Consider the following 14,749-nt stretch of genomic DNA (forward strand, 5'->3'; position numbering starts at 1 on the left):
TCACTGTGCGTGGAAGTAGATAGGCTTGACTTTTCCAGACAGGATCTTGGGAACCTGCACAGAGATGATCTCGGCCATCATTTCAGGGTAGTCCACGCTCACCATATGTGCCTTAATTAAGAGGTCAAACGTAAACTGATGCAGATCCTTGGCAATCTGGAAAAGGAAGATAGTTTGTTAAACGAGAAGTCCCCGCTCAGCGATGCCCTGGGAAGACACCGAGCAGCCGTCAGCAGGCAGAGCAGGTCAGGGCTGGACCTTGCTGCAGTGGGACCTGCTTTGCCCTCTGGCCAGCAGCTAGCAGATACAGGCACGCATCCCCAGGATGAGTGCGGGAACCACGCAGCCTGGGAGCATGTAGCGTATTTTGCCATGGTTCTTCACACTCGGGCATTACCGAGTCCCGCAAAAACGGGGATGTATAAAAATGGCACTTTCTTACTCCTGCAGAAACATGGCTTACTGTGTGCAGATGCGGTTGCTGTCACTTATTAAGAATTATTTTTTGCTTGTAAACATGTAACTGTACGGGCATGGAGCTGAGCCCCAGGGAAGAGGAAAGGTCTGACTCACATTTCACCAGTACAACTTTTAAGTCACAAATAGAGAATTTGTTTTCACTGCTGTAATCAGAGAAGATTCACTGGGGGCACTCAGATTTTGAGCTGTTCTGCTAGGCTGACGATGGAAAAGTATCGTCTACAAAGAGCTTTTCATTGCTAGAAAAGGAAGCCCATAAACCCAAGCACAAGAGTGGTTACTGCAGGGAGTGACCGACACAGACAACCTTCACTCCCTCGGTAGTGTCTGTCTTTTCTCTGTCGCTTAATCTGGGAGCACACTGCAATACTGTCCCTGCAAAGGTGTGCCAAGAGTGAAAAAACAGACCACAAAGAATCACAGCATCATCAAACAGCCCAGGTTGGAAGGGACCTTGAAAGGTCACCCGGTCCAACCTTCCCTGGGAAAAGGAGCCTGGATGAGACTACCTAGTGCCCTGTCCAATTGCATCTTGAAAACCTCCAGTGATGGGGACCACCATGACCCTGTGGAGGTTGTTCCAGCAAATGATCATTCTCACTCTAAAAAGTTGATTTCGTGTATCATTTCTTATGTGTATAGACCGACATTTCACTGTCCTCTCTTACAGGATGCACGGAGTCCAGGACCTTGGTGAGCTGGTAAAACCGCCGAGAGCAGGAGGTAGGGTTCTTCCTCTTGCACGCGATGATACGGTCAAGTTCCTTAATGTAATTCATTCGAAGTTCATCAAAGAGCTTCTGGTTCTTCAGGCCATCCACTGGAACTGGATGGAACATGAGAAGGAAAGAGTAAGAGTTGCCCAAAAAGCGGGGAGAACAAAAGAGCAAGAGGAAGGCTGAAGGAGTGGTCAGTGCAGACCTAACAGGAAAGACCTACCCACCGGCCCTGCTTCCGCTATGGCCCCCGCTCCGATCCGCTTGTTGCACTACTGCTAACCCAAGGACCCTTGTTCCGCACTCGTTAAAAAAGAGAGGCAAGGTAACAAACTGCAGCGCTATTTTCCTGCTCAGCAGCTGATGCTCAGAGGTCCCCATGATGGCAGCAGCTGGGCTGGGGAGCAACCTCCTGCAGGAGCTACACGGGAGGAATGCCGTGCTGTGCAGAGGTGGGATGGGCTTGCTGCAGCGGGGCGGGGTGGTGGCACCCTGATGCTTGGCAGCTCGCTGTCTCTGAGCAGCTCAGGTTGAAGCAGAGAGGAGAACATCTAAAGCCATCCCTTGGGAAGCATGAGCACGTGCACATGCACAGGGAAAGCACCAGATACCTCTGGGGCGACACAGCACAGAGCAACCGGAGATCTGTTGAGGAGAGGATGCGAGTACTTACTAATACTGAAGAAGAGCAGAGCCTTCATACAGAGGAACTCCTGGGGTGTGATCTGAAGCCACCCGAACTCCTGAGAGAGGTGCCGCATCCTGACACACTGGCTGTACATTCTGGATTTGTGCATCCGGTACCTGGCAGGGCGAGACGCGTAACGCACGGCAAAGAGGTGACAGCGGTGCCTGTGTGATGTGTGGGGGAGGATACGCTCTGCGCGACCCAGCAAGCCCAGCCTCGCCTGGCACATCCCCGCTGCCAAGTCCCTGAGCTCTGTCTCGGGGGATGCGTGCAGCAACAGGCCTGCACGCAGGAGAGGAACGTTTTCCAAAATTCCTGTGTGTAATCCTCTTTGTCTGGAAACGGATGACTACCTGCGATTCGCAGGGCTTGTCTGACCCTCTGCCCTCCTGAAAAACAACTGCCATGACTCGCCAAATGTGGCTATCCACGAGGGACACGGAGCTAAGCTCGGAGCTCTCGGAGAGCAGCTGTGGTTTTGCTTGCCGCTGTGCTTGGCTACCGTTTTTAAACCCTACCTTAGAGTCTGACTACCTTAGTGTCAACAAACCCTCCCCAACTCCAAACTGATGGTACATCAGAGAGAACCCATCAGGAACTTATAATAAACGTTTGTTCCTGCTGCTGCTCGCTCCAGCTGACCAACCAAGCTGAAAACAGGAACTCAGATCCCGCAGAAAAAAAGCAGGTCTGTACGGACCGGCCCCTCACACCCAGCACCAGCACTTGCTGCTGCCCTGATGGAAGCTGAACCCAAGGCAAGGTTGCGGGAAAGGGAAGAAGGACCAGGAGAGACATTGCAACTCTCCTTATTGCTCCTGGAGATCACTGCAGAGCAATTAGAGGGGAAAAGCAGGGCCCCCCTGTGCTTCGCTGGTCAACTCTGGAAGCACGATCACTCAAGCTGTACACTTCCTAAACGGATGGGAAAGCAAGTTCCTTGTTCTCGTTTCTCGCCTAGTCTGACCCAGACAGAGCACAATATTAGATTGTTGTTATTTTGCACTTACTCATTGAAGACCAAATCTGGAGCGAAGTAAAGCATCCTGGAATTGACGTTGGTGAAAGATCTCCAACCCATAGCAAAAACCATAAGGCCCATCCAAGAGTACTGGATTATTGACATCTGGTCATCCACATGCAGGTTGCGAAATCCTATTGAAAAATGAGAGGGATGTTGCAATGTACTGTTGGCTTCCCGCAGCCTGCAGGACTCTTTCCGCGCAGACCCCAGCTCTCCCGCAGAGCTCCTGTTACGACAAGGCGGTTCACAGCCTAACCTCAGCTCGTCCCTGGACGCAGCGCGCAGCCACAGCGTCAGCAACCAGGCTGCTCACGCCCCCCCAGGACACCAGAAACAGCCCAAGCACAAAACTGCAACTGGAAGGGGAGAAAGGGGATCCCCAGACACTGGGAGGGGACAAGGAAAAGCAAGAGCACCAAAGCATTTTAAAGGAAGGCAGTGACAGAAAGAAACGACATCTTCCCCCAGGGGTCTCGAAGACCTTCACCAGTTGCATTTGAAGGCTTTGCAAGACCCAGTGAGGTGAACAAGCATCGTTCTGCAACAGGCTGGACAAAAAAGCCACAGCAGGATGGGATTCAGTGCCTTCCTAAGGTCCCGCAGGACAACGGGTCCAGCTACAGGTGCCGAGCAGGTCCCCGGCGCCGGGCGCGTGCTGCCGCAGCCCTCCTTTCCGGCGCTAACTGGGCGCCCAGACCGACCCGGTCTTACTGCGCCACATGCCCTGCAGCCACGGCGCGACACCTGGACCTCCACTCCAAAACATTCACAACTACCAGGTGAATCACAGAATCACAGAATCACTAGGTTGGAAAGGACCTTCAAGATCATCAAGTCCAACCATTAATCCAGCGCCACCATGTCCCCTAAACCATGTCCTGAAGCGCCACATCCACATGTTTTTTGAACACTTCCAGAGATGGCGACTCCACCACCTCCCTGGGCAGCCTGTTCCAATGCCTGACCACCCTCTCAGTGAAGAAATTTTTCCTAATATCCAATCTAAACCTCCCCTGGCGCAACTTCAGGCCATTTCCTCTTGTCCTATCACTAGTTACTTGGCAGAAGAGGCCAACACCCTCGTCGCCACAACCCCCTTTCAGGTAGTTGTAGAGAGCGATAAGGTCTCCCCTCAGCCTCCTCTTCTTCAGACTAAACAGCCCCAGTTCCCTCAGCCGCTCCTCATAAGACTTGTGCTCCAGACCCCTCCCCAGCTTTGTTGCCCTTCTCTGGACACGCTCCAGCACCTCAACATCCTAAAAGAGACGGTATGTCCAAGCGAGCGGAACAAGGAGCCGATGCGGGCCCGTCTGCGCTGTTCTGCCAGCAGAAAGCGCGGCCCGGGGGCGCGGGAGCCCCAGCGGCAGCACGGTCAGCCCCATCAGCTCCTCCGGGCACTGAGGCAGGAGCGAGCGCTCGTTAACCAACCGCCTCCTTCGCTGCCGTTCTGGCACTCGAGGAAACAACCCTTTATTTTCAACCCATTAGGACCTCACCAAATTTAAGTAAAGGGATTTTAATGTATACTGCTTAGAGCTAGCAACTCCGAGGCCTCATGACAGGGTGGCGGACTGCTTCGGTCTCTCTGCCAAATACACAATGCATTTACCTAATGACTACGAAAACGGATATGAAAACCTTTGCTGAATCACAAGCTAAACAAAAATACCAAGTAAATTCAAATTAGGATTCCCAGACGGCGGTTCGCAGTTAAAACCCAGGCATGCTTACAACACAGGCGCAAGCATCACCTCCGACGCTGTACTTTTTTCCAGACACTTGTAAGTAGTCACATGTAACCTGGTTTCAAGAAAATCGTATGTTACTTCGTTTCTAACACCTGCAATGTATAATTAAAAACCACTGAGACAAGTATCTGCTCCTTGCTTGGGAAGCTGTCACTGCAAAGGAGCACGACTCATGTTTTATTGCTGACTAAACTGGCTTTACACTTGTCCATTTTCCTTTCAGCTTTCATGTCACCGGATTGAAAAACTGAAGCTTGTGCACAAGCAGCATCCTACTGAACCCGAATAGGTGATTTCCAGCCGAGGGCTCCCAGCTCCCGGCCAAACGTGACCCTTCTGGCAGCCAGAGTGAAACTCGTGAACAAGCAGACGGGGACAGACAAGGCACCTGGGCAACTCAAGGACTTCATAAAATCAGTCATACTCATCTCTAGGACATGTCTAAGTTAGATCTTCATATTTAACTACAGTACTTCGTGCTACAAAAAACCTTTCTATTTTTCCAGTAAATTTGGTCAGAGATTAATTCATTGTCTAGCAAAACCTAAGCTGTTCACAGTGACTGCTTCATTGAATATCCTCCTGCTCCATACTTGTCGCTGTTCTTTTTCCTGGCCTAGACTTCCTGAAAAGATTGGAAAAACTCGAGTTACTTGAAGAGGAGCCATGCTGCTGGCCCCTGCAGTTGAGACCTTGCAGGGAACAGGCAGCGAGATGGTGCAGGGGACGCTCCCACGCTGGCACCGAGTGATGAGGACGAACGCGTTGTCAGTCTGCGACACACTCATCACCCCACAAATCCCCAAGTCTGGGTTTTCCCCCTTTTTTAACTGCTCTTTGAAGAAAAAAAAGTATCTTGTCCTCAGAGGGAATTAGCAGACAATGCTCTGTTAAAAAAGGGGGCAAACATGAAAACAGTAGATCAAACTGCAGACTGACGGCCGAACCTTCTCCCACAGTTGGACGGAAGCTCTGAAGAAGGCTCAGCGCAGCCCTCCCGGCGGGGTGGCGAGGACACCCACCCCAGCGTGCTCAGGCAAAGGAACTCCCCAGGAAAGGTGCTCTTAACCACGCAGACAAGAAAATCCTGCCAATAGGAATGTATTTATGATGGCAGATGCTCTGCCTTCAAAAGAGACGCGAGAACTTCCCGACGAGCAGTTGGGCCCAAGAGGTGCCGTAGGGCCAGAAATGAAGGCAAGCCAAGGCAGGAGAGGATGAGGTGGGGGAGGAAGATGGCAAACCAGAGGCCTCTGATGTTTGGCTTCCCTCGTGCCTATATTCTGGGAGCGAGGCCCATAAATCCTACCACCAAAGAGGAAACCTACACTCTCTAAGTGACTTGGACACAGAAAACATACCTGTGAAGAGGGAACTCTGTGAAATTTAACCCTAATTCACACAAGCGACCCATCCTCATTTCGCTGGGTCCAGCATCAAGAGGGCGAAGCCGCTGGAAACACCAGCAGCTGTGGCAGAACCTCCTCGTTCCGCGCGCCCCGCCGTGACGCTGCGAGGGCGGGCTGCGCCCGGGCGAGCCAGCACCGAAGCCGCCTCTGCAGGCGGCAGCTCGCACCTACCACCGGCGTTCCCTCAACCCCCGGCAGCAGCTTTTCAGCGCATCTGGGGAAAGCGTCTGTTGCTCCAAATCTTTGCTATGAGAAGGATTTTGGTGCACTTCATTATGTAATTACATCCACTAAAAAAAAAAAATCTTTGCGCAAGCTTTATCATTGTTTAAGGAAAGTTTTGTTGTTACAGGACTCAAAGTTTGCTTTCTGCTTGTCCACAAAAACAAATTCTAGAAACACAGTGGCCGACTTTTCTAAAAGGAATCACTGCTTCCGGTTTCTGAGCTGATGAAACAAAACTGATTTTCACAAACCAGATACCCATCATTTCCTGGAAACCTCCCCGCTCCAGGCATTTTAGATGATGTATGGCCAAAATCACTGTAAAAGAAAACAAATACAAACCTAATGCCACAACGGATTTAAATTTTTTATACTGGCATAGTTTGAAGAGACCCAAATGAAGATACCTTCTGCAGAAAGAAATCATAGCAAAAGTAAAATTAAATTTAAATTTACCAATGACTTGAAAAAGATCAATGCGTAACCTTTTTCTCGTGAATAATCTTAAAGCAGCACAGTTTGGCAAGAAATGCTTTATCCTCTCTCCTGATGCACTGCTGTGCCAGAATGGTGTCTTCCTAAAAGATCAGCAGCTGAACACCTCACACGTTACCATAAAGCGACATTTCCAATATAAACAAATACTCATTTCGTACCTGGAAATTTTATTGTCCGGAGAATGGAAAAAGACGCACAATTAACCGGCTCCGTACAGTTAAAGGCTGAGTTAGGCCATGAGGCAGCATATCTGAAACGGAGAAGCAAGCAAGCGAGCAGCGGCCTGGAACACCCACACAGCGCGAGCCAACGGCAAGCACGCGGCAATCGGCGCTAGCGCTAGCGAACGGGTCCATCTGCCGCGCTACCAGGCGGAGGATTTCGCCCCGTCGCGCGTGCACCGCGTTGCTCGGAAGGCCGGTCGCCTGCCTTACCGGCAGCGGCGCCGCGGCCTGCCGCGCCCTTCCTGCGCCCTGCTAGTGAAGGGCCCTCACAGCCCACCCCGCGCTCTCGCAGTTCGCTCGTTTTTCACTGTTTCCTAACAGCGTCGGGAGTGAACGGACGACTTTTCATTCGCTGCCAGTTAGAACGATCTTTAAACTGAGGCATTTGAGTGCTGATCTAAATTAACTGTAACACCCTTACTGATTTTACGTATGCGGAAAAGGGAAAACGCATACTCCTTCCACTTACCTTGGAGTGGACAGATTTTATGGATTTAATCAGATTTTTTAATCCTGTATTTCAGCAGCTTTCTTGGCAAGCTGTGGTTATTTAATCTTTCCTTTCCAGGGAAACCGCAGCTTGATTCCACCTTCTCCTATGCAGAATTTCAACTGCGTAGGGTCCAAAGGACCGTACGTTACATTTTCTCCGCTAGACTGAGGTTGATATTGCTGCTGCAGACAGGCAGGATTCAGAAATGCTCCTGCCTGATGCAGTCTTGTTTCTAAGGTATCACCGAAACCTCACTGGAAGAAGTGCAGCCACACCTTGCTGCATACTGATCGCTCTTGGTAAACAGGTGACGTTCAACGCGGGATGCAAGGTCAGTATCGCGCGTTAACCGATACCGCTGTATCGCCGGGGCGATCAGGCGGAGGCTACCTCTATTACAGGTGCGGGTTCCCCCTCCTCAGCAGCAGTCACTGGAAAGTAAATCCTCCGCCCCTTTACATCGATATGTACCTTCACGGACACGCAGGGCTGCTCAGGCTTAGCTAAGCCAGGGTCAGACGTGCTTCCTTAACGCGGGAAGGGGAAGAGGGGATAACATCTGCACCCTTACTGCGGACCCACCGAGGACCACGCGGCACTTCCAGCAGCCGGGTGACGGCCGCTGCCGGGCTGCCTTGCGGGGCAGGGGACAGCCTCGCCAGCTCGGCACCAGGAACGCCTGCCGAGATGCGCCGCTTTGGCTGCCGGCCTCGGGCACCGTTCCTCCTCGCGGCCGAGGCAGCGGCCGGTCCAACCCTCCGGTCTGCGCCTTGCCAGCAACAGCGTTCATTAGGCAGCCTCCACTCTCCCAACAGACCGTGTAAAGATCTTTCTGGTTTGATAAAAACAACTGCATCCCGCTGCTTTATACTGCTTGGGTTTTGTTTCCACTACTTCTCCCCGACGTGCGTTCGCCCGCGTCGCCCCTCTCCTGAGCCCGCCGGGCGCCAGGCTGCCCAGCCAACACGCAGACCCGGGAACCGGAAGCACTTCTGCTTTATTAACCAAAATGTAATTTAAATAAATTATAGATAGCAAACTACCTCTGGCTGCGGGGTAGGAGTCTGCAAGTTTACCCAAAAAGCAAGGCGGCCGCAGCGCGGGCAGGGAAGGGCCGCCAGCTGCGCCCAGCCCTCGCCCACTGCCGGGGGAGCGCCTGCGCCAGCGCAGCAGAACCAGGCTCGCGCGGCCGCGGGACGAGCGTAACCGCCGCCTGGAGCACCACAATGGCCACAGTGCTGCGGTGGTGTGTTCCTTCCCTGGCAAATATCAGGAGAATGACTAAATGGCGAATTTGTGGTTATCATTGTTGAGCCCCGGTGCTGGCACGTGTCAGGGAAGCACTGGAGAAAGCTGAGGAAAACGAACTGTCTTTGCCGCTTGCTCGGGCACAGCGATGCTGATGGTCAGGCACCAGCTCCGCGGCCAGCGGGCCGGGGACGGCAGCGGGGCAGCATCCCACCCCAGCGCGCCCACGCCGCGCTCCGAGGAGAGCTGGGCTCCGCGCGGGAGCCCCTGGCCTGTGGAGGGGGCTGCGGTTATGCTGCAACTGCCCAGAGAGCGGTGACCGCTGACTGTTCGGGTGTAAGAAAACCAGACTTAATTTTGCCCAGATGCTGCCGCTGGCACAGCGGGCGCCAGCCCCGGGCGGCAGCGGTGCAGCAGCTGGCCCCGCCGCACACCATGGGGTCGGAGATCGGGTGCAGTACGGGAGAGTAAAAGCCTTTGATGAGGGGGTTGTGACAATGAAAATTGTTTTTCAAGCACTCTCTTTCCATTAGCACTCCAGCAGTTTTAAAGCCCTGGATTGCCAGTTCGTTTGGTGATGTCTCCATGTACTTTTCTGAAGAAATCCTGATGTCTGATGTAGGTAAGCCGGAAGACAATCACGGGTCGTCCCTGGTTCCACAAGCTAGGCGAACCTTTTCTGACTCAAAAATGTAAGAAATAGAATGGGCTATTCTGCATTTAAGCACACTCAAGACTAACACCCCTCCTGAACCACCGGTCAAGCTACTTCCAAGGGGACTGCTAAATTTCGGGGAACATCAAACGTCTGACTACATTTCATCACCAGGTTTTGGCTCATAGCGGCAAACTTATTTTGCCTCAGTTTTCTCCTTTGGTCACATCACCCCACAGTAGGATCCCCCTTTCCTGTGACATTTCCTGAGGAACAGGGCCGGGGCGAGCAAGGCAGCTCGTGCCATCCCCATGCTGCCATCTCAGGGATGCTGGAAGGTGAACGGGATCCCGCTGCGCTCCAGTGATCTCCATCTTCTGTAATTCCCCCCACTCAGCCAGCAGGACTGCAATAGGCAGCGTGTTACAGACTGGTGACCTCGATGCTCAGAACCAAGGGGTGTGTTCAATGAAACACATTTATCAGCGGGATTACAGAATGACCACAGAATCTTTGGGTTGGAAGGGACCTTTCAAGGCCATCTACTCCAGCCGTTTACAGCACCCGGTAACTATTACCGTTTGGAAACTTCCTGTCTCTAATGTATTCCCGCATCACGACTCTTGAGTGCATCACAAATACACGCCAGCAGCCTGTCACACAAGAGGAACCTGACTGCCAGGAGAAAGCCGTTAGAGATCCTGTGTCTCTCTTTTGCTGTTTTACAATTAATTGGCTTGTGAAATACAAAAACGGTGAGGAAGGATTTCTCCCATCTCTCAAGCCTCAGCTCCTTTCAGCCCACTTTCCCCCGTCTCACTTTCACATGGCGAAGCAGCACGCTTCTGATTCACCTGGGGAATCTCCTCTTTTCACCACTGCACGGGATGGGGCTGATACTTGTTTAGAGGAGACTTCTGCAGCGCTGGTGGCCGCAGCCCTGGACGCGGAGCAAACCCCCGCAGGGAGAGCGGGAAGAGAGCAAGACCCTGAACCCCCGACCAGCAACAGCCCTTCCCACGCGGGGAAGCAGACGCATGCCTACGCAACACCGCGTGCGGGGGCAATCGGCGGGGACAGACCCAAGAGCACAAATTTCAGCATACCTTGTCACGCCTTAGTCACCTCCCAACAAAGGGGACAAACCTGGCGCTGCCGCAACCTGCGTTACGGAGTCATCATGCAGCAGGCACCTTGTGAAGACGCTCCCCCAAGGGGCTGTGTGATGGTGGGACACTGGCTGCAGACCACCGCCTTCGAAACCCACCCCAGGCGATGCAAGCAGGGGACTTCGGGCACGTGCGAGGGAAGCGGTGGGATCTGTTTGGTTTGCAGCTCACCTGGCAAGGCCTTTGCCCATTTGACCACGTAGACCAGCTGCCTCTCCCCGAGCTCATTCAGGCTGGTCAGCAGGTTGGAGAAGGAGTCCGGCTGGCTGTTGTCGTGGCCGGCACACACCACGCCAGGCTCAATGGCCTCCAGGACGTTGAGGAAAATGGGCTGGCACTCATACCCATCAATGCGCGTCATCACCATCTTGGGAGCTTGCTCCTCTGTGGGGCTGGATGAGCTGGCTGCATCGGCGTCGTCTTGTGTCTTCAGGTTACCCAGCTTCTTCAGCTTGCGGGCTGTGGAAATGACACATTTTAGTGTGAGACTTAAAAAAAAAAAAAAAAGCTTGAGGCTTCTTGGCCTCCAGCTCCATCACTTCTATTTACAAGGATAGGGAAACCGATGGCCAGCAGCAGCTAGTCCTTCAGTGCACGCTGCCCAGAGAGTGCCCCGGCATCACAGACCTCACCTAAGGCCAAAAGGGAGCACACACTGCACAAGGAAATCCATTTGCTCATTAATGTTATATGGAAAAGAACAAGCATCATTTACATCCTCAGCCATGACCAGTCTCACATTAACTCCTACTTAGAAAAGGAGAGGAAGAGCTGGGGAAAAGAGGGAAGCGGTGACTCAATTCAAACAACCACTCACATAAAATTACAAAGGGCAGCAACACAAGCAAGTAACTCAGTGGACAATCATGCTCCAGGGAAAAAAAGCCACTGCACTCGGACGCTCAAGGTGACTGTTCCATCCCAGGCCAGAGTGGAAGCGGGATGCAACCGAGAGAAAAGCCTTCTCCCTGCCCAGGGCTCCTGCAGCCCCTGCTGCCCCATAACCACGCTCTCCCAGACGGGTCACTGCTCTACAAATACGTTATGGAAAATATGTTTTGAAAGCTAGCAGGCAGTCCCATGGCTGTTTCCCTGGAGTCTCCCCAGCTACCCACTGACGAGGAGAAGACTCGAGCAGGGGTGGCCTTGGTCTGCTGGGCAGCGACAAGAGGCACGCCGGCAGCGTGCGCTGGAGGGGCTGGGACTGCGGGCAGCCGACAACGGTGCCCATGTCCCCGAGACGAAGTGCCTCTCCCGTGCAGCCGGCTCTTCATTACAGATGCCAGTCTGCTAGCAAGATACGCCAGGAGCTTCAGAATTCTTTGTGAGCCAGCGTTCACCTAATTTGGTACGTACACGCCGGCGTTCCGCACAGCACAGGTTGGCAGGCTACTGCCGATAGCCTTCGCCTCCTACCGACTCCAAAACCCCCTAGCTAATTAGAGAAAAAAAGATGATCGCTTAATTCAAGCAGAGAATATAACATCAAACCAACTGTCCTCGGGGTTTTGGCTCCTTCATTACATGATACTTATCTCTAATTTCCTTTCAGCTGTAATTAGAAAAATAAGCAGCGAAACATAAAAATGTCAAGTTAAAGTGCAGCTTTGTAAATCAATTCAAAATGTTGATCTTTAAGCAATGTACTTTGGATGATCTACTGCAGGAGCAATTAAGACAGGCTGCTCTATAAAAAAGGAGGAGAAGAGAGCAAGAAAGTTAAGAGAGAGCAACAGGAAAACAGGGCTGCAGTGCAGCGTGACATCCTCCAGCCATCGTCTGCTCGGGTGGCAGGCCAGCTGGAGCATCGAGCCTCCCCCTCTGCCACCCCGCCAGAAGGCGCAGGCAGCGCAGGCAGCACCAGGGTCCGGCAGACTCCCGACGCTCTCCTCCCAAGCCCCGGTGAGCCGACACCCTGGGACGGCTACGGCACCGCTCTCCCTGGAAGCTGCACTCAGGTTTTGTCCCCGACAAGCAGCACGGGAAGAGAGGAGCACAGAACGTGGATCCCGCGTTTCCAAACAACCTCGTCTGAATTTGGGAAGGAGGTGCTGGGGCTGACTCCACCCGAGGCAGAAACCACGTCTCATAGTCGTGCTTGGCACTGGACCTTTAGAGGTGGCGCTGCAGATATGCAAGGAATTAAGCATTATAGTTATTTGGGACAACAGTGGGAGTCCTGCTAGGACAGAAAAGCTCCCAGGCTTAAAAGAAGAAATAAAAACTGAACCGCATCTTCCAAAGATGAATAATCAGTGCCCATCAGGTCCTGTGCTTAAAGGGAGCCAAACCCACGCAGTATAAAACATGGACACGGTTTGGTTAGAGTGTTAACTTTTCTTTCTTAAAATTGAATTATCTAGTACTAAAAGACATTGAGCCAAGTAAAACGAGAGCAAGCAGCCAACCGTGCTGCCTCTGAGACTGCAGCCGTAAACCAAACCCCTCCGTGTCGGAGAGCAGGGAAGGCGGGTGGTAACTGCTCTTAGCAGAGGAGCCCTACGGCTGCACTCTGCAGGAGCAGCTGTTCCACGCATCACCGAAATACTCATCTTAGATGGAGAAAGGCTTCAGAGGTGAAGAGTAGCTTATGTTCAGTCACCTGTGCAAAAACCCTTTGTGGTGGTAGCTCCTACTCAGCCGCTACCAGGAACAAACCCAGAAATTAAAAAAATAGAGATTAAATCCATCTGTTATACTTTTGTTCTGGGATGAGCTAAGCTAGGCAGAAGTCTAGACTGCACTTCTCCAAACCAAGGTGGGATGAACCCCGGCACGCGTGACTGAGAACACGCGGCTCGCCGGCTCGGCCGTTAGCAGGGTCAATAGCACCCGGGAAGGCTCGGAAAGCAGCGCAACCCCTAGGTCACAGTGTCTGCATTTCGCCTTGGGCTTACCTGAGAAAATTTCATACGTACGTGGAAAAAAGGCTTAGAGGACGTAATTATATGGTATCATGATAAAATATTCACCAGTGCAAGAAACCCTAGGGAGCACGCTGCAGAGCAATTCTAGAAGTGACACACGTTTTAAGCAACTTAACCTGCCCGCCCTCGACCAGCCGTTCCTGAAGCCGGCGATGGAGAGCTCTGGGCTCCAGCACAGATTTTGCACAAGTGCTGGGACTCGGGGAAGTTCTGGGGACCTGGAAGAAAACTGCTTTTGCACTAGCAGTGACAGAGAAATCCTGCCAGCCCCAGGCACCACACGTGGATTTCAGCTGTGGGCGAAATGTCAGAGAAGCTGGAACAGGACTTGACTTATATCCTGTTCTTCAAATTTTTTATTAACATCTACCAACATATGACTTGTCAAAACCAGATCCTGTCAAGCTATCGATCTTTTCTAGCATGATAATTTTAGTTGATAATTGTAATAGTATTGGTATAGCAGACATGTTTAAGAGATCTGAGTCAGTCTGGCCCACATGAATTAAAAAAACTTGAATGATATAAAATCAGACAGTACCGCCAAATGATTTTATATCACCCAGGTGATACATCTCAAAAGTAATTCCAAACGCTGAAACAACAGCAGACAGGTTTGTTTCTTATGAGGGTTGTTCATGGCCCTTTGCTAGTGAATGCCTATATTCATTCAAAAAATTAAATTAACCATTTCTAGTAAAAAAAAAAAAAGTATGACAATGCATAGATGGGAAAACAGTCACGAATGTTAAGGACTGATCATTGAACAGATTGATCAAGGTCTGTTGACAAGCTCAGTCTATTAAAGCAAAGTATGTTTCCCTGTAAGTAGAAGTATCAAGCAACCGAAGAAGTGAGCCGTATTCAACGAATGCCAGACACCATCCTCGCAGCCTGAACCAGCACCAAAAGCTGACGGACAAACACAGCGGCCTGAGCTGGCAGGATGGCCCAGCGGACACAGGACTAACAGGATCCCGTGCCGCGCGAGGGAGGAAACCTCTGGGCTGGAGAGCATCTCACGCCGCCTGTGAGCACTGATGCTGCTGACACAGGGAAACCCCGATTAGGTGCTCACTGTACAAGGGAGGCGTTCGCAAACGGCAGAAGCCATAAGAACAGTAAAGACTAGGCAATGCACCTCGGAGCAAGGAAGCATTTTCCCCGAGGTGGCTATGCAGAAGGCTAAAGGGTTATTAAGTCACAGCCAATAGATACCCATGGCGGGGACAGATATTCAATAGA

The 14,749-nt window shown here is 52.0% G+C and overlaps 1 protein-coding gene across 1 annotated transcript in view; it reads right to left on the reverse strand.

Moving 5' to 3' along the window:
• The window catches only part of AR (androgen receptor), a gene marked incomplete at both ends in the record, with an annotated part of 54,071 nt that continues 39,322 nt past the window's right edge, over nt 1-14,749 (reverse strand). Inside the window, 5 exons of the mRNA XM_082004268.1 lie at nt 1-156; nt 1,149-1,306; nt 1,870-2,000; nt 2,895-3,039; nt 10,749-11,036. Of these exons, the coding sequence (XP_081860394.1) occupies nt 1-156; nt 1,149-1,306; nt 1,870-2,000; nt 2,895-3,039; nt 10,749-11,036 (878 nt within the window). The remainder of the gene's footprint in view (nt 157-1,148; nt 1,307-1,869; nt 2,001-2,894; nt 3,040-10,748; nt 11,037-14,749) is intronic.

This window comes from Phaethon aethereus (assembly GCF_964289735.1).
Source record: "Phaethon aethereus genome assembly, chromosome: 10".
Taxonomy (NCBI): Eukaryota; Metazoa; Chordata; class Aves; order Phaethontiformes; family Phaethontidae; genus Phaethon; species Phaethon aethereus.